Source organism: Mastigoproctus giganteus, chromosome 7, assembly GCF_048544385.1.
Source record: "Mastigoproctus giganteus isolate SK-2022 chromosome 7, ASM4854438v1, whole genome shotgun sequence".
Taxonomy (NCBI): domain Eukaryota; kingdom Metazoa; phylum Arthropoda; class Arachnida; order Uropygi; family Thelyphonidae; genus Mastigoproctus; species Mastigoproctus giganteus.
Genome location: NC_143581.1, coordinates 179,793,552 through 179,814,467, shown reverse-complemented (window position 1 = coordinate 179,814,467; position 20,916 = coordinate 179,793,552). Strand labels below are relative to the sequence as shown.

At 37.0% G+C, this 20,916-nt stretch overlaps 1 protein-coding gene across 2 annotated transcripts in view; it reads left to right on the top strand.

The window, feature by feature from the left end:
• Positions 1–20,916, top strand: part of LOC150083367 (solute carrier family 12 member 2-like) — a 451,471-nt gene that overhangs the window by 216,401 nt on the left and 214,154 nt on the right. For both annotated transcript variants that reach the window (XM_090377993.1, XM_090377992.1), the window contains exon 16: positions 18,093–18,227. In XM_090377993.1, coding sequence (XP_090234119.1) covers positions 18,093–18,227 — 135 coding nt within the window. The remainder of the gene's footprint in view (positions 1–18,092; positions 18,228–20,916) is intronic.

Below are 20,916 nucleotides of genomic sequence, written 5' to 3'. Positions count from 1 at the left end.
TTTCCTGATCACATCATCAGTTCATTTATGCTTTAAGTCAGTAGTTTTCAACTGGGTGCCGCAACAGCATTCCAGTGGTGCCACGTAATTTGGGTTTAAGTTACTTGAACCTAGTTTTAAGTATTTTTTCATTATAAAGAGGTACATCCTTATAATTATATTATAATAATAACTATCATATATATATATATATATATATATATATAGAGAGAGAGAGAGAGAGAGAGAGGGCTCCTCCGTAGCCAGGTGGGAAGGAGCAGCAGTGCGTAGCACACACTTCTTGATTACACCGGGGTTCGAGCCCGTCACCACCAAATACGGAGGATGCGGAAAGGTCAGGGAATGACCACCGCATATTCCGGAGCAATATGGCCTTAGTTGCTAATGCTCCTAAAAACCAAATAACAAACAAACAAACAAACAAACAAAACAGAGAGAGAGAATTGGATCTAACAGGCAGAAAATTGAGTAGGGGTGCCACAAAATAAAATAAATTACTTAAGGTGCTGTTATTAAAAAAAGGTCGAAAACCACTGCTTTAAGTCATTACTTTCCCCCTGTATACCCTTAAGAGTTGAAGCTAATTTGTTACATCATCAGTTTTTTGCACCCAGCAGACATGACTCTGGTTCTGTTCTATCTCCTTATTATAGAATATAGTACCAGTTTCTCCTTACAATTGAATCTGCCAGTAAGACTATATTCCTGTGCAACCAGAGCATTCTGCATTGGATGATACAGTCATGGGGACAGCATTGTTCGTTATTGAATTAGACACACAAGTTTCTGTTGAGTCCCAGTTTGATTTTTCTCTAGGGCATTTACTTCTTTCCTCAGAGACACAATACTTGTCTAACAGTACACAAAGTTTAACCTCATATCATTGCACTGTCTGCATCCAGCTCACAGAAATTAATCAAAATCATTAAAAGTTCTAAATGCATGCTACAGCAAGTATAAGCAAAATGGCTGCAACTCATAGATGAATTGAGATTGATAATTTCTTCATTAGTCATGATATTCTGAGAAATGCTATCCTTATCTTTTCTAGTTGAAACCAAATTTACCTTTAAATAAAACTTCATGAAATATCAGAATACTGTGATGAATGAGTTTTAATTGAAAATCTCTCACTTAATAATTAAAAACAAAAGTACTGAATAAAATTACAATTTAGTTCTTTTAAGCCACTTTTATCATGGGTTCACAAATTTCTAGCATAGTTTCTAATTTATTTTTACATTATTATGAAGAATTATATACTCGTAATAACCCAAACCATAATTTCTATGCTTTTCGTTACGTCAATGACATCCTTGTTTTGAATGTCCATTTTGAAAATATAGCTAAAACTGTATACCCAATCGAACTTACTTTAAATAAAGAAAATGGTAATCGATACGAGAACTGTCTTGATTTAAGTATTACACTACATAGTCCCCCTCTTCATCATAATTTAGAATTATTTGACAAAAGAAGTAAATTCAATTTTAACATTATTTACCTAACTAATTGGAATTCTAATATTTCTATTAAAGTGCATAAAAACATTATCTGTACACAGATTATTCGGCTTTCAAATTTAAGTAGTAATCAAACACATTGTACTAAATCGGTCGATAACAACGTTACAATTAACTTTATTAATTATAACATAAAAAATATGTTGTCATTTATCAAACAAAAATTTGGATTTATTATGTTTCATTTTGGTTAGTGCTAACTTGATACTTGTGTAGATGTACAGATGTAAATTTTAATGGTGGTAGTTCCACTACTTTGAAAGTGAACGCATTATATGACTTCTCTCTGAATGATAGCTATGTTTTTTTGCTCTCTAAGTCTATTTTCATTTTTACTTTTAATAATCATTTACAATTGAAATGGTATTTTATATTCTTCTTTTCGTCTATGGCATGTTGCTCTTTCTCTTTTCTCCAGAATATTGTTTCGCCAAACAGCCTTTCACATTCATTTTTTAAATGTTCTTCACTCTTAACACTTATTTTTATTCGATAGCTCAACTCATTTCTATGTTACAATAATAGCTATAGAGAGCATTAGTTCTTCTTTTTTACACAGCTCTGTACTGAGCAACTCCACAGTTGTAATAGCTCTTTGCTGCTGTTTATATTCCATTTATGCCTCTCTTGATAAAACATTTATGCCTATCTTGATGAAATATAACTTAACGAATGACAGGTATTTAATTGTTTTCTGATATTCATCATTTCTACTTTATTGAATTCATTCTTATATATTTTTATTTTTGGCCATATTTTTTCGACATTTCAAAGCATATTACAGGCTGGTGGCATTAGTTTCTCCTTCAACTAACATTCTCTCGGCCAAGGCCCTCTCTGAGAGGTTGGGTATTTACACACCTAGCTTGCCTAGTATCCTTTAAACTCTTTTCTCTTCTTTTTATCTTTCTACTTTCTGTTCTTCTTTCTTCCATCCGTTGAGCTATTAGTGTAGTACGAGGATGATTCGGACATTCTTACTTTTCTTATTCTTTGCTACTTTCGCCTCTTTTGTCTTTACTACCTTTATCCTTCCATTGCCCTGCTTTATTTCCAGTTTCTATAACACTGCCTTTCACACTAAATTTACACCTTCACTAAAATTTACCTCTCCTTATCTCGGACATGCAAAATTAACTCTATCCTTTTAACAGATACTATACTTAAGTTATGTACATGAATTAAAGGTATTCGTTATCCTTTTTAATTCATTTATACTTTAATTTAATTTGTTTAATTTAATTTCATTAACTTAATTATATACACTGCATTGGGGCTACCTTACTTATATTTTTGGAGGATCTATCTTTTTCTCCCTCTCTCCCTCCCTCCCTTTTTTTATTTTTTTTTATTTTACTATTATTTTTACTCTTTTCTCCATTACCATAAGTTTGTATAGAAACGTAGTGGTTCAGTACATGATTAAGTGTTAGTCCCCTGATGAAATGCCTGATCTGTGTACCAACTTTCTTTAGTTTGCATCAAACTTTTTCTTCCCCTCAGTTACCATTTTCCCACCCTCATATTTTTGCTTTCCCTTTCAGCTTTCTACATTTAATTTTTTATTTCTCATTCTTTTCTTCTTCTATTAGTCTCAGCACTTTATGTTTAATACTGCTCCATCTTTATGTATTTTTTCTATTAATTCATTCTGATTTCATCTATATACATTTGTATCCTGTTTTGCAGCTTTGCACACTCAGTGGCAATTCCTGTTTTTTCTTTACATTTCCTATTCACGTATTCTATATATATATAGAATGGAATTAATGAATTAATTATTAATTGTTAGTAAATTATATTTTGTATTGATATCTAGCGTTTTTCATTATTTAACATGGTAATTGGTTCAAGTTTCTATTTTACGATTGGTTTCAGTTGCTTCTGTTTTTTCTACGCCTTTTTCTATGCCATTTTGGTTCATTTTTTCATTTCAGCATCAAGAGCTATGATTTAGAAATTTATTAGATGGCATTTTTTTGGTTTCCTATGTGGAAATGAGAAAGTTTTTGTATTTTGTATTTTGTCTGTAATAAAATTTAATAATATATTCTTTAAATAAAATTAGGATAGTTATTGGTAATTTTAAAAATTAAAAAATTAAGATTTCTGCATTTGAGTTGTGTTCAGTACTCAGAGGTCGCTGTGTTTTGAGTTGGTTCAGAGGTCGCTGCTGTCCCCATTGTTTTTAATTGGAGGAAGAGGGAACTGTGATCTTAATTGGTTGAAGAGGGAGCTTTGAAATTGCTTTCATTTCCTGCAGCAGCTTGAGTTTATCTACGTTTTTGTAAGTTCAGATGCATAGGTAAGAATTGCTTTGTTCTTTAAATATGTCAATTGGTTCATTATGCATGTTTCTTAGTGTTTCTGGGTAACATGGAAGCCTACGATAGATATAAGCTGGTCTGTAACCAAGTCACAAAGGAGATTAGGCAGGCAAAGGCAGATTATGAGAAATCTTTGGTAAAGGATGCAAAGAAAAACAGCAAAGAGTTCTTTACCTATGTAAACTCTAAAAGGAAGGGGATGAATTAGATTGGTCCACTTGATATCATTGGTTCAACTGTTGATGATCCTGCTCAGGTGGCTAACAAACTAAATGAGTATTTTGCATCTACATTCACACATGAGGGAAAGTTATTCAGGGAGGGGAATGCCAGAAGTGAATTAAACTCTGGCAGTGAGCTAGATGATTTTGTAATAACTGAGAGGAAAGTGGAGGAGAAATTGTTGAAGATAAACATAAAAAAGGCGCTAGGGTGGATGAGATCTATCCAGTTATATTAAAGGAGGCAGCAAAGGAAGTAAGCAAATCCTTAGCCATAATTATGAGAGCTTCTTTGGACTCAGGGGAGGTACCCATGGACTGGAGATGTGCAAATGTGACCCCACTTCACAAAGGAGGATCAATTTTTTTTTTTTTTTTTTTTTTTTGTAGTTGTTGGCGCATAGGCTTCTGTGGCCATAATGCACCTCCCAAAGTTTTTGCAGTACTTTGATCCAAGCCGAGGCGGGAATCGAACCCGCGAACTTTGGGTTGCCAGGCAGGCACTTTACCCACCCGGCTAGCCCGGTCGGCCCAAGGAGGATCAAAGAGCGACACAAGTACTTGTTAGTTTAACTTCTGTTCCAGGGAAATTAATGGAGGCACTGGTTAAAGAAGCACTGCAGGATCATCTAGACAAGACTTCAGTTATAGCTCGGACACAGCATGGTTTTGTTAAGGGAAAGTCTTGCCTGACCAATTTGATTGAATACTATGATGTGGTCACAAAGGAACTGGATGCAGGGAATAACTTTGATATCATATATTTGGATCTTAGAAAGGCTTTTGATACTGTTGCACATGGACTGCTGAACAAATTGGAGCAGTGTGGCATTGGAGAAGACAGAGAGTGGTAATCAATGGACACTGCTCATTGTTGACTAATGTTATTAAGTGGAGTCCCTCAGGGTTTAGTGTTGGTCCATTGTTGTTTTCTGTATTTATAAATGAAATCGATGATGGTATATCAAGCTTAATGTCCAAGTTTTTAGATGATATGAAGGTAGGTAGGTAGGGTTGTTAAGGACACTAATGACAGTACCCTGCTGCAATAGGATCTAGAAAAGTTGAGCAGATGGGCTGAGAAGTGGCAAATGAAGGTTAACATTGACAAATGAAAAGTACAGTAAACCCCTGCTATTCGCGGTATCTGTATTCGCGGTTTCACATATTCGCGGTCGCTGATTTCATATAAAATGAAACCTAAAAAAATGTGAATTTTAAATCGCCGTGAACATTTTCTGCCATAAAAAAACATGGGCGTGGCTAAAATCATCTTTCCCGGTCAAAATAGCGCTCAGTGGGTGACAAAGTCGCGAGCGTGGATGTTTCTTGCTAATCCTTGTTCAGTATGTGCTATGCGCTTATCATGGAAGATTTCGTGGTTTGCTTTTAATTTATATGCTTATAAAATGAACAAATTTATCAATTTATATATTGATATGCTTACAAAAGTTAAAAATCTACTGTTTTGTAGTGTGTTAGTGTAAACAGACTTTTTCGAGTGTTTTAACGGAAGAAAGTGACTTTATTGTGGAAAAGTTCTTTTCTAACCCCTACAAAAAGATGGCTACGAATAATAAGGGAATTGTGAAAGGATCAAAGAAGGTGATGACATTAGTGAATAAAATCGAGTTATTAGACAAAATTTCTAATTGTGAAAGTGTCTCCTCAGTGGAAAAACATTATAAAATCAATGAGTAAATGGTACGATCAATCAAGAAATCGGAAGAAAAAATCCGCTGTAGTGTCCGTGAAAACGCGCTAATTGCTTCAAAAATTTGCTCTGTAGCTCGTGATGTTAAATTAGAAAAAATGGAAAAGGCTTTAAATCTGTGGATAGAAGACCGAACTCAAAATAAAATTCCGTTAAGTTCACTCATCATTTGTGAAAAGGCAAAACTCCTTTATCAACACTTTAGCGAAACTGGCGGGATAAGTTTTTTATCTAGCAAAGGCGCTGGTTTGAAAGATTTGTTTGCAATTTCTAATAAATATTACATTTAATATTAAATTGTTTCTTATTTTCATTTCGATGCCTTATGCTTGCATTTCACTATGTACATAGTCATATTATGAAGATACATATAATTCATAAATAGACTAGTTTTTTTAGACTAGTTTTTCTTATATATTTTAGACTAGTTTTTCTTATATATTTCATACTTTGGAACGGAACCCCTTTATTACTATGGGAGCCATAACTCAGTATTCGCGTTTTCGGTATTCGCGGCATTTCTCAGTAACGTAACCCCCGTGAATAGCGGGGGTTTACTGTACTACATATGGGAAACAGTAACCCCAGAGTAACGTATCAACTCTGTGGTACTACACTGACAGTGGTAGAGAATAAAAAGGACCTGGGGGTAATTGTGCAAGCAGATATGAAGTTTTCTGAGCAGTGCATACGGTCTGCAAGAGTAGCTCTTGGTGTCTTGTCAATGATATACAGGAATTTTTCTAGCAGGGATAAGGAGGTGATTATCCCCTTGTATAAGACAATGGTCAGGACACACCTTGAGTACTGTATACAGGTCTGGAGAACTCATTTTAAGTAGGATGTAGAGCAGTTGGAACGAGTACGGAGAAGGGCAACAAGATTAATGAATGGAACAAAGGGTTGCTCTTACGAAGAAAGGCTTAAGTTTTGCAGATTACAGAGTTTGGAGACTAGGCACCTGCGAGGTGATCTGATTGAGGTGTATAAAGCCTTGAATGGTTTGAGCATGCTCACTGCTGATGGGATTCTTCCTTTTGCTCACAATAATCACCTGAGGGGCCATAAATTGATGAGGAAAGACAGTTGTAGGATAGATGTGTGGAAGTTTGCCTTTAGCCAGCGGGTAGTTGATTAGTGGAACAGACTTCCATCTTTTGTTGTGCAAGTTGATAACCTAAATAAATTTAAGGCTGAGCATTTCAAATAGCTTTCATTTCCAAATACATTCCAAGATTTCACCCCTCCGCTCATTCCAAGTACCTTAAATAAATTTAAGGTTATTAAAACGAAAATTATAGTTCCTCAGAGCGGTTTAATATACTTAGAACATACATACAAAGAACGGTTTAATATACAAAAAGCTTTCGGCTGAGTAGACAGCCTTCTTCAGTTAAACAGAAAAATATTAAATGACAGTTAGAATGGAGATGTGCACTGCCAAACTGGTGCATGAGGCGCGTGGCTAATTGTTCGAGGTTGAAGTTTGTGGCTGTGATGTATGGTGGTGACGCGGCCAGCGTTTGTCTGACAGAATTATTGCTTCTGTGATGGGGTTAACTTGACAACCACAGTTCCTGTTCAAAGAGGTATCCGAGCATTTTATGTTTAATGATTCCAACCAGGTGCGCCGTAGGTAATGGTGGGACCTGTCCACAACCACGACATCGCGGCGTGGGTCAATGTCATGGTGGGTTGTCCAGACGTGCTCGGCAATAGCTGAGTGCTCCACATCTGCCAAACGGATCGCCCTTTTATGTTCTGAGAGGCGTTTCTCGAGCCGACGTCCAGTCTCTCCAAAGTAGCAGCTAGTGCAGTCACGGCAAGGGATGCGATAGACCAAACCGCTCTGCAGAAGGGTGGGGACAGGTGTTTTCACGTTGGAAATGAGAGAATGTAGTTTCCTGCCTGGGAGTTGGATGCACTTTATCCCATGTGATTTTAGGATTCTACCGATCCGTTGCGACAGGTTGGGGTAGTATGGGATAAATGCCCTCGTGGATGACTCACCGCTGTTGATGCTACTGTTGGTCGCTACATTGTCGCGTGCCTGTAGGTCACACCTGTCAAGGGTGTCAATGGGATAGCCACACCTCGCAAGGTCTGCTTTGACCCTGGTGATCTCTGTGCATCTTTCACCTACAGAGCTAGAATGTGTCCAGGCGCGAGTTAGCAAGGTTCGGGCAGTGGTAAGAAGGTGACCCCGTGCGTGTGCTGACCGGAAGTTGGTAAATTGGCCAGCACACAGGTTTACGATAAACTGTCGTCTTCAAGCATGTCTTCGCGCCGGATGAGGGTATCTAGGTATGGTATGGTGTTGTTCGACTCCAGCTCAATCGTGAATTTTATAAAGGGCGATACTGAGTTGAGGTGGGTTAGGATTCGCTGACCTGAGTCTCTAGGGATAACTACGAACACATCGTCTACATAGTGACACCAAAAGCGATGTGATCTGGTGCGTGTGTAAACGCACGTCCCTCTAACTCCTCCATCACGATGTTTGCCGTGACTGAACTGACAGGGGAACCCATGGCTGTGCCATGCACCTGCTGGTAAATTGAGTCGCTAAACATGATTGCACCACCTGTTAAGCACAGTCTGAGGGCGGTGGAAATGTCATCAGGTGTCAGTCTGGTTCTGTCGCTAAGGGTTTCATCATTGTCCAAGAGTTGTCTTGCACAAGAGATGGCAAGTTCCACTGGGATGGAGGTAAAGAGTGATATTACATCGAACGATGCCATGACTTGATCTTGTGAGATGGATATAGTGCGGATCCTTTCTATGAACTCAATACTGTTGGAGACGGTGTAGGTGGTCTTGCCAACTAGAGGAGAAAGAAGCCTCGAGACAAACTTAGACAACTCGTAAGTCGGTGATCCACAACAGGATACAATTGGTCTTAGTGGTGTGTCTTCTTTGTGTACCTTCGGCAGGCCGTAAAACCGTGGGATCTGACACCCGGAGGTGATTACGGGTTGACTGCGTTATCTTCCCCTGTTTGAGCCAACTATTGATGAGGATATTTACCTCTGACTCCCATCGTTCCAATGCTCTGATGGGGGTAACGGTTAAGGGTTTGTAGACGGAAGTGTCTAGCAAGAGCAGTAAGGCTTTCGCCACGTAATCAGCGCAGTTCATTACAAGCATACGACGGCCTTTGTCCGCCGGTAGGATGACGATGGACGAATCCCGTTTTAGTGCCTTGAGGGCAGAAATCTGCATACGACTGAGGTTTGAAGAGACAGGGCGAGCATGGTGTAGAACTGCTGCAGTCTTTAAGCGGATTGCGTTGGCCACATCTTCTGGGAGGCGTGTTAAACATGTTTCCACGCCTAAAGCGATGTCAGTGATCGGTGGGTGCTTTGGAAGAACGGCAAATGCCATGCCAAGAGTCAATAGGTCTATTTGTTCTGCAGATAACTGCTTGTTGCTCAGATTCAATACGAAATCTGTGCAACCTGTGGAAGGGGCATTATGCTGGCGACGAAATTGACGGGATTCATTAATTAAAGTATTGAACTTACGTTTCTGCCGGGCACAATAACGATCTGATTCTCTGACGGCCTGGTAGCATAAAGTATTGATTACATTGGTGTAAATAGGATCGGGAATCAGAGTCTTAAGGTCAACTAGTAGGGCTGCTTTTCTTGCTGAGGCACGCTGTATGTCCCGGTGGAGGCAGCCAATCCATATGCACAGAGTCTTGAAGCCGAAGTTCCAGCAGGCACGACGCATAAACTCATTAGAAAACGGTGGTTTGTACCGAAATCCTTTCAGGATAAACTTGTTTGTTTTGCATCTGTAAGCAAACCTCAGATGTTGTCTGCCACGGGCTATAAAGATGAAATCCTTCTGTAGTCTCACAACCATATCGTATGTTGGTTGGCCAAGAATAGTCCGAATATGGTGAAAGAGGCCTATGCACTCCGGATTCATATTATTAAAACGAAAATTATAGTTCCTCAGAGCGGTTTAATATACTTAGAACATACATACAAAGAACAGTTTAATATACAAAAAGCTTTCGGCTGAGTAGACAGCCTTCTTCAGTTAAACAGAAAAATATTAAATGACAGTTAGAATGGAGATGTGCACTGCCAAACTGGTGCATGAGGCGCGTGGCTAATTGTTCGAGGTTGAAGTTTGTGGCTGTGATGTATGGTGGTGACGCGGCCAGCGTTTGTCTATGGATGGAATTATTGCTTCTGTGATGGGGTTAACTTGACAACCACTGTTCCTGTTCAAAGAGGTATCCGAGCATTTTATGTTTAACGATTCCAACCAGGTGCGCCGTAGGTAATGGTGGGACCTGTCCACAACCACGACATCGCGGTGTGGGTCAATGTCGTGGTGGGTTGTCCAGATGTGCTCGGCAATAGCTCGGCAATTTAAGGTATTTGGAATGAACGGAGGGTTGAAATCTGAGCTTTTTTTTTTTTGGCTGATGCTGCATAAGCTTGCTTTCTTGCATCGTATGCCTATGCTAATGCCATGCCTGCTACATCTCAGAGCATTGAGAGAGGGGAAACAGAGAGAATGAGCATAACCTAACCTAGTGTTTCTCAATCTTTTCACTCTCGTGGCACATTTTCCAAAGAATAAAAATTTCGCGGCACACCTACGTAGTCATAGAAGAAGAAATTTCTAAATTAAATAAATAGAACGAAAAATAATATTAACAATTTTTTTATTTATACTTATATTATATCTGTGTTATGGAAACAATTCTTACAACCAAAATAAAATATTCGGACAATGATGTTAAAATAAAAACGACGCTAGTTTTTTTTTAAGATTTCGCGACACACTTGGAAAATTTTGCGGCACACTAATGTGACGCGGCACACCCTTTGAGAAACACTGACCTAACCTAAACAAACAAATCAGTGGTGGATCCCAACTAGAAATGTGCAATATCTCTAAAACGATTCACTTAAGGTGCCATGTTTACTACCTTTTTTTGCATATTGTGGTCTGTACAGTTAACCTTTATATTATTGACCTTCACTTTCGAAACACCCGGTATATATATATATATATAATGGGTTATGTGACAAATCTTTCTAAATGAGGCAACTATAAATTTTATGAAACCCTATCCACTACGATTCCCTCAGATACCGGGGGGATCCCTGGTATCCAAGTATTCATTATCCAACTCCCCGCACTTACGAGGATTTGAAAATTAAAAAATTAAAGGAAGCCCTTGAGAAAATTGACCGAGCACTTGAACATTTTTGTGAAAACGACCCTCTTCATGAACAGAAAAAATTCCCCAAAAAAAAAAAAAAACTACTCTGAATTCATTCTTTATTCATAAAACTAAAAAGTAGTATAACTTTAATAAACTTTACTTAACCTTACATTGTTCAACATATTATAATAAAAATGTCTAATAAAATAATTGTCTCATTTATCAGTTCCTTCAATCCATTTTTTGATATGTACAAGCACATAATACACATTACGAAAATTTGGTCCCCATTTTAAGTGGATTCATTTTAAGTGGAATTTTCTGGAACCAGTTATCCTCAGATAACAAGGATCCCTTGTATATGCTAAAATGCCTAAAAACCCAAATGTTATAACATTTCAGTAACCCCTAAACTTGCCATAGGCCTGGGTTGAGTGGTTGCAGTTGTGTGATGCCTTGTTTATAAGTTCTTACCAAGTCAACATCTGAGAGCGTAAGAAGAAGCCTTTTGAACAAGACCATTAAGTACTGCAACAAAGCACCCTTATAATGGAAACTACAATTGGAATGCTGAAACAAAATTTAACAGAAAAAAAAAAAAGAATTAAAACTGAATCTGAAAAGCCTGTAGAACAAAGAATGAAACTTGGAAATTCTTTGAAACTACTTATAATAGAATATTAGACCTTATAAACCTCAGAAAGTGTGTCGGGGGTTAGAACTGTGTAGAATAACCTAAATATCTAAAAATAGATGAACCCATAATAAAACTGAGTGGAATACTGTTGTAATTAGCTAAGTGGAATATTTAGAACTGGAAGGGCGAGAACTTATGGGCCTTACCAGCTACTGGTGCTTTGAAACAGAGGGCTGGCTAAATACTTTCAGTAATTTTCCCAAATAATGAAAGTATTGATTGTTGTGATAAAGTAACAGAAGACAAGCCATAGTTCAAAAATGCTGACAAACTATTTTTGCCTGTACTATGTTATGATTAGATGAATATCAGAAGCACTAAGTGAAATTGTTGTTGTCTCTTATAATACCTTTGTCATTTCTGTCTGTACCTATGAAAAGTACAGATATGAAATAAAAGCCATTCTGTAGAGAAGAAGATAAGATAGCAGCTGTGAGGTTTAAATTATGGGTAGTTTGTATTAAACAGGAATTACAAGTGTACACATTTTATACTACATTGTACTAAAATTAGAAGGTACTTGGAAGGCCTTTACAGCTATCACTTTCTAATGGTGTGATATTTACTAAAGCTCTTGCTAAAGGTTCAAAATATAGTAAAAAGTCAAAAAATGTAAATTTGAAAAATACAATAACAAAAAATTAAAATAAAGATCGCCTGAGTGCCTTGCAAATATTCTCTCTGATTTAAATGCAGTATAATGTTGACTACACTGTTTTTGTGTTGGCTAGTCTGTGCCGAGTTGTAATGGGTATACCCAGCACATAGGCTTCCTATAAATATTGGTCTTAAGCCTAAATCCTTCTCTGACCACCAACACGTCAAGAAATGGTAGGGTTCCCTCTGTCTCCACCTCTGAGATGAATTGGATAAACGGGGAGAAGCTGTTAAGCACATTAAGTATTTGATCTTCTCTCCCCTTCTGAATAATGGTGAATGTGTCATCGACATATCTTTTCCATTTATGTACGGGAAATTCCAAATCCTTAAAAATCCTCGATTCCAATTCTTCCATGGCCAAATTGGCCGCAATGGTGCTAATAGGGGAACCCATGGCTGTGCTGTGGACCTGCCTATACATGACGTCTTGAAAGACCATGGTGGTACTAGACAAACAAAATTCCACACCTTCACAAATATCATTAACACTTAAAAGCAACCTAGTTCTTAAAGATGTATCCTTTTCCATACCCATTACAACTCGGCACAGACCAGCCAACACAAAAACAGTGTAGTCAAAGCTTTAATTGATAGGGTGGAGTCCCACTGTCCCACCTCAGAGGATAAAGATAATGAGATTATCAGAGTCATAGCAGACCTTAAGAAATGTGGTTACCCCCAGAGTGTCTTAAACAGATTCATTAGGGGAGTGATGTCTACCCATAGTGAACCGTCTACCCCTGTGGGCACTGCATACATTCCTTACTATCCGGGCCTCACGGAACGCATTGCACGAATAGTTCGGGGGTGTCAAATATGCTGTGTGCAACTACCGGGACAAAGGTTGCACACAGTGATATCAAGAGTTAAAGACCCCATACCGAAGGAAGCCAGCAGCGGGGTAGTTTATGAAATTAAATGCCTGGATTGTGAGATATGTTATGTTGGAGAGACGGGGCAACGACTTAAGGACCGGCTGGGGGAGGGAACACATGAATGCAATAAAGACTGCAAATTATGGGAAGTCTGCTGTGGCAGAGTATTTCTGGGAGAAGCAACATCAGATCTCCCCAGAGGATGCTGTCATCACAGATCATACACAGGGGTTCTGGAACTGTAAATGGCTCGAGAGCTTACGCATTGGGGCAGCCAGTAATACCATTAATAGAGATAAGGGTGTACGTTTACACCGTCTCTTTGAAATGGTTGTCTTGGGACACAATGAACGGTTTTGGGTAGCGCACTCCTGAGCCATTTCCGGTTCTGGTGCGCAAATGGGAAATACCAATCACATTCCTGGGGAACTATGTGACGAATTCCGTGGACCTGCTATTTAAGGATGTGGCATACAGCAAAATGTACGCTGTTGAGAAAGGAGACTGCCATCTCCAAAAGCTACAGTTGTTACGGTATATTTAAAATTTTTAATCTGTTTTCAGTCATGTTTTAATTGTTTTTATTTATATATTTTAAATATTTTAAACTAGTTTTAATTATTTTATTGTAAATACAGTGTTTTTAGTTACAGTATTAAAATATTTTCAAGTACTGGTTGGTGTGAAGTTTAATATGAGTTTTCCCAGCCTCGTAGGCCTATTTAGAGATATTCCTTACACCATATGGCTAATAATAATAATATTTATCCAACAGATGGTCAGTTCATGTATGTTTAATATCATTAGTCCACACATGAATAATAATTCTCTCTTTACCTCCCTTAAAATCTGACAATCTGTTGGTAACATCTTCAATTGTTGCTCCTGGCAAACACTCTCTGGTTCTGGAAGACCTATCTTTATTACAAAAAATGCTACCTGTTTCCCTGACAATGAAGTCTCCCAATAAAACTAGATCACCTTTGACTAGAGTAGTTTGCACTTGCATGTACTTTTCCAGGACTCGAATTGGAGGTGCATCACTTGACAGGTCAGGAGATACTTGAGTTCCTGATGAGCTCCCAGTTACATTTCTTTCTAGGGCAAGCACTCATTTCTTCAATGACTCAAATTCTTCTTGTAATGCACCAAGCTGTAATTTGAGATTGGTACACTCCTTACATCGGTTGCAAAGAAAAGAATCGCCAGATGAGCTAGGTCTGTCTACTTCACCAGCCTTAGAATATATGCCACAGGCTATACAAACAATGAAGTTGCGACTCACCAAAATGCCCCAGGACATTGAGTCCCAATGTCCCCAGACTTTGTATTATATGTGGATCTTTTAGCAGCGATAATTTAAGTAAAATTTGAACTTTAGAAAGATTACAAATTTAAATTTATAATATATTACAGAATTTATGTTAACAAAATATTGCAGAAATTAAACTGTTGATAAAACTTAAATCACTAAAGAAGTTAAAGTTAAGCTAATGAACGAAAGTTATGAAGTTCTCCCCAAAATATTGATAGCAAAGGCTATCTGAATATTAAGCTGTAGCTTTCCAAATACTTATCTCAACATTGTATAGTTTGTCAAATAATGGTACAATAAACTCAATTAACCCTACTACCTAGTATAATAAACTTCTAATCTGAAGTTTATTGTACTAGGTAATTGATCAGATCAATGAATTTGTAATTTCAGCAAACTAAATTAATTAAATCAAATCAAATGGTTTAAAAGCATTTAGTCTTTGTGTGTGTGTTATATAATTTATACATTATCTGTTAAGCATTCCTATATGATGCCTTTAAAGTGACGCATCAGTGACGGATATGAAATTCCAGCAATCTTCTGATTTCTAACTGTCATACACTAATAATGTTAAACTTTATGCCAGTATTTTTTGCCAGTCATATATTTTAGCATTAAATTGGTCTCTTCTTTTATTTTATGAATGGACTCCACACTTTTAGATGTGTAAAATTATTACATTTTCTCATCCTTATAGAAAAAAATGAGATTTTTGTCTATGCCATTTAATATAAAATTACCTTTCACATTGATCAAAGTGTCATGTGTTTAACTAATTCATATTTCAAAACATACAAGTATATTATACTCATATTGTATTCATATTATATTTGTATTATATATTTATACAAAAAAAGAGATGTGTTGTACTTTGTTCCAAAAAATTCTTTAATTTTAAAACTGCTACCTTATTTTGCCATCACAATGTAGAGCTGCTTCTCTCTATTCAGGTACTTAATGGGAAAACTTCCAAATTTCCTTTAATGGTACTTTCCTAATTCTTCCAGATCACATAATTTATTTTTAGTTATACATACATTACTAAGTTTGCTAAAGTAGTCCTCTTTGCTTGGTAGTAAGCTTCTTCTTAAAAATCAAGAAATAAATCAAGATGTATTTCTTGATTCTATTATTTTTTTTAATTGTAAGAGTTTAATATTATTTATGAAGTATAATAAGCATTGTTATATTAATGTCTTAGTCAGTATTGTTAATATACATTTAATTTGGAGTTTACTCTTATGTATAGTTTTTAAATAATAAATAGAAAAGAAAGAAATTTAGAAAGAGCACATTAAAGAATGATCTTAAGATTAAAGAAGACAACAAGACTCCAACCAAATAAGTGAAGAGTTCTAAGTTATTGGAGATATGTCCCAGGAAACGTGAAAGGAGTTAGGGTGGGGTGAAGAAAAAAAAAAGCAGAGAGAACTGTGGAACTTGATTGGGTATAAGACAGTAAATATTAAATAACACATGTAGTATTAGTATTGTTATAGAACAGTAGAAACACAATTTAGTAATAGACTTCTATATAATTCTGTAGATGTCTAGTTATAAAAGTCCATAAGTGCATTGTAATGTCCATAAACTATAAATAACGTAACATAATCTCAAATAGCATACTGCTGTCAAACAAACGGAATTAGTGTAGCATTATTATTTTCCTGTCTCTTAGTTTCAAGAGATATTTTAAATTAAATTTAGACTAAAATCATGCCTCAGACTAGAGCAGCAAAACAACAGGCGCAAAATAATGAGAATGCTTTGGTTTGGAAAAGAACCTGGATTTCAGGAAAGCTTTTGATACTGTTGCATATGGAAAACTACTGTACAAGTGGAAGCAGTATGGCATTAAAGGCAAGTTGCTGCAGGCGCATTATAACCAAAGTAGCTTATGCGCCATAAAACCCCCATATCAACAACAAGCAATTGCTGCTATGGATAAAGGAATGGTTGAGTGGGAGAAGACAGAGAGTGGTTATCAATGGACACTGCTCTTCGTGGATGAATGTTATTAGTGGTATCTCCCAGGGGTCCGTGTTGGGCCCATTGTTGTTTTCTGTATTTATCAATGATATTGATGAAGGTATATATCAGGCTTAATGTCCAAGTTTGCAGATGATATGAAGGTTGGCAGGGTTGTTAATGACAGTATGCTACTGCAACAGGACCAAGAAAAGTTGAGCAGATGGGCTGAGAGGTGGCAACTGAAGTTTAACCTTGACAAATGTAAAGTGCTGCATATGGATAGCAGTAACCCCAGAGTAACATATCAACTGTGTGATACTATACTCAGGGTGGTAGAGAATGAAAAAGACCTGGGGGTAATTGTGCAATCAGATGTGAAGTTTTCTGAGCTGTGCAGACAGATTGCAAAGATAGCTCATGGAGTCTTGTCAATGATATACAGGAATTTTTCTAGCAGGGATAAGGCGGGTGATTATAATTCCCTTGTATAAGGCAATGGTCAGGCCACACCTTGAGTACTGTATACATGTCTGGAGGCCTCATTTTTGGAAGATGTAGAGCTGCTCAAATGAGTACAGAGAAGGGCAACGAGATTGTTGAATGAAACAAAGGGTTGCTTCTTACAAAGAAAGACTTAAGTTCTGCAAATTGCAGTGTCTGGAAACTAGGCACCTATGAGGTGATCTGATTGAGGTGTATAAGGCATTGAATGGTTTGAGCATGCTCAATGCTGATGGGATTCTTCCTCTTGCCCAGATTAGTTGCCTGAGGGGACATAAATTCAAATTGAGGAAAGACAGTTGTAGAATAGATGTGTAGAAATTTGCCTTTAGCCAGCAGGTGGTTGATTGCTGGAACAAACTTCCATCTGTAGTTGTATAAGTTGACAGCTTAAATAAATTCAAGGCAGAACTAGACAAACATTTGGATTCAATGGATGGGTGAAATGGTAGGATTTTTTTTTTTTTGGCTGATGCTACATACGCTTGCTTTCTTGCCTCATATGCCTCTACTAATGCTAATGCTAAAACTTCTGAGAATCACAACTACTGTATGTGTATTACTTTATGTTCCATTTTTGCAAAGGTACCTTTAGCAGGACATAATACCTTTTACTCAGAAGGAATAATAAGGGTTGAAGAGTTTCACCCATCCCGAGATACTCTTTTTATCAAGGAAACCTGCCAATTTGTAAACAAAAAAGCTAACATCTCTTTGTCTTAGTTGTTCTGGTGCAAAAACAAACAATAACATAGCAACCTATATCTTCTAATATTATGTAGGGAGCAAATTAGTGTATGCTTTGTTGGGATAAAATTCTTTCTTTTGACCCTATCCATCTATTTTTTACTGACCTAAGTTTAGAATGTGAAAATAATAAAAAGATTTCTTTGTGTGCTTTGATATTTACTGTGGTTTTTATACCAAAAGACAAAATGTGAAATTGTTATTGTGTAAACTACCAATAAGCTAAATGCATGTTTTCACTACTTCATATGTATCAGTTAGGTTTGATTCATGTGCACATAAATTATTATTTGATACTGTTCTAATGTTTAACCTTAAAATTTTTTTAAACTATTTTTTTATAGGGCCCATTAGCTTGGCCTGTCAGGTGTGCATTGCAAGAATTTCATAGTAAATGGTTAGAAAATAGAAAAATCAAAAGTTTTTATTCAGTTATAGAAACAGAATTGCTTTCGGTTGGTTTGCAATATGTATTACAGGTAAGTTTTCCCTTCTCGGTATTTTTTATTAACAGTAATAATTTTTAAATTTAAGCTTGCAGTTTTAAATGCATATGTATTTTCAAATTTTCTCTTATATGACATCTTCCCTGGCTAATTTGTTAGGACCACAAGCTCATAGTGTATTGGACTATTGTTTGCTCAAATCACTGCTCCAACATAACATGGAATGGCATCCACAAGATGTTTGACATGAAGAATATTGGATGTTTCATGTATGAAAACTGCCCTCAATTCCTGAATTGAAGTGAGCAGAGTATTGTGCTGATGAAACACGCCTTTCCAATTCATTCCCCCAGGTTTGCATAAATCACTGCTACAACACAGCATGGAATGGAGTGAACAAGGTGTTGAAAAGTGATTTGAAAAATATTGGATGTTTTATATACCAGAACTGTACTCAGTCCTTGGAGTGAAGTAAGCAGAGGATTGTGCTGATGAACAGACCTTTCCAGTTCATAGTTAAAAAAAAAAAAAAAACATTTCCCCATCACCTGTCCATCCTTCCTAATAATTTGTCTAGTTCTTTCTTAAATTTATTCAAACTATCCACATCCACAACACCAGATAGAAGTTTGTTCCAATTATCACTTACCCGCTGGCTGAAACCCAATTTCTGGACATCTGTCCTGCAACCATCTTTCCTCAATTTAAATTTATGCTCCCTCATGTGTACTGTCTGAGCAAGAGTAAGGATGCCATCAACATTTAGTTACTCAATCCATTCAAAGCCTTAAATACCTTTACCCTCTGAGATGCCCTATTTCCAGATGCTGCAATTTGCAGAACTGAAGTGTTTCTTAGTAAAAATATCCTTTTGATTTCTTTTTGATACCTTTTTGATTCAAACTTGTTGCTATTCTCTATACCCATTCCAACAGATTCATGTCCTTCCTAAAATGAGGTTTCCATGCTCACTGGCAGATCCAGAAAAAAAATGACAGGGTGGGCACCATTTCGTGCCTTGTTTGTCCATAAACAAGGCACAAAATAATGCATAGAACAAAATAAATATGACATTCAAGCGTAATGTGACTGGCGGACACAGGCACACAGCTAAACTCTGAATTACTTTGAAGTAAACATTATGCATGACCAAACTGCATGATACCTTAAACTAGAATGCCGATTACATCAGCACCAACTAGTCAGTTGAAAATAGCTGAGACACAATGCAAAGATAGATAAAATCCTATATTAACAATGAAAAAAAAATTTTTTTGTAGCTAAAGAGAATTTAAATGATTGGTGTATATTCTCCGAAAAACGGCAGGGAGGGGGGGAACATCTCCTACCCTGAATCCTCCTATGTCCATGCTTGTATGCTTTACCAAAGATATGACCCAACAATTTCCCTGGATCTCAGATAGTTCTGATTTCAAACCATCTGTGTAGACTGACAAGAAGTCAGAGAATGTTCGGTTCTATATGCTGAGTAGTTGTAGGTAGACAGAAAATGGAGTATCAGCCCCCCCCCCCCCCAAATGTTAAAGGGGAGGTTGCAGGCTGGTACGTGAGCATGTCAGGGTGGTGGGATTGCTGTAGTGATGTGTAAATCTCTGAGTAGCTCTTGGATATGAATACCAAATGGACAATTGGCAGTCTGACGTGTGTTATAAAGGTTTTTCCAGCATGACTCAAAAACAGATGTTCACATGGAGTGGGCTGGCAGGGATTTCAGTTTAAAACGATGATGTAAACACAACTGCTTCTGTTGAAGCAATAAAGATGGCTCAAGATAAAGATGTTTTATTGCTTTTATTTGGTGTTTTATCTACATTGTTTTATTTTATTTTATTTTTATTGTACAGACAGGTATCTTATTTTATCAGTTTTATCCGGTATTCATTTTACTTATTTTATTTCATTTTATTATTATTATCTTAACAACTCTAATTTATTTTATTTTTATTTATTTTATTTTATTTTATTTAATAAAAGTTTATAATGGTTGATGTAGGATCATGCCGTCATTGTGAACACGAACATTCCCAACCCCAGAGGCCTATTTGAAGAATAATATAGGGATAGCCATATGTGGGTGGGATCTGGCCACTGAAGTACACTGTTTCTAACAGATGCATATACTAGGACCTGTAATCTAATTTGGGTTGCACAAGTACACTATAGTGGCATAGTAAGATACATCGGTCCACATGCCAAGAAGTAGAGGAGAGAGCACGGAGAACATTCAAATTGCACATTGTATGCAGTTTACAGATATATTGAAGAAAGGTCAACTTTTTATGAAATATGAGCCTCAAGAACTTTGTGTGTGGTATTATTATTATCAGCCATATAGTGCAAGGAAGCCAGAGGCCCATGCTGCACCAGCCAAAAAAAAATTTTCTGAATTACCGAGAGAGAGAGAGAGAGAGAAAGGGAATCATCAAGAAAAGGAAGAATGATGATATCCAGCTCGGGACCCTGGGTGTTCCAAGCCCATACTCACCAGATGTGAGCCCCTGGGGTTAAATTACTGGAATAGTATTTTGTCCAAGCCTTAATTCAGATCCAAGGTGAAGATTATGCTTATGACAAAAATGTATGCATACAGTCTTTTGCATAGAAAACCCTAAAGCCATTGGTCAATGCCAGGAGTGAGAGGATCAGTGGCATGTTGCATTTGTCTTTTAATGGTTCTCATGTTGCATGACTGATAAAGTAT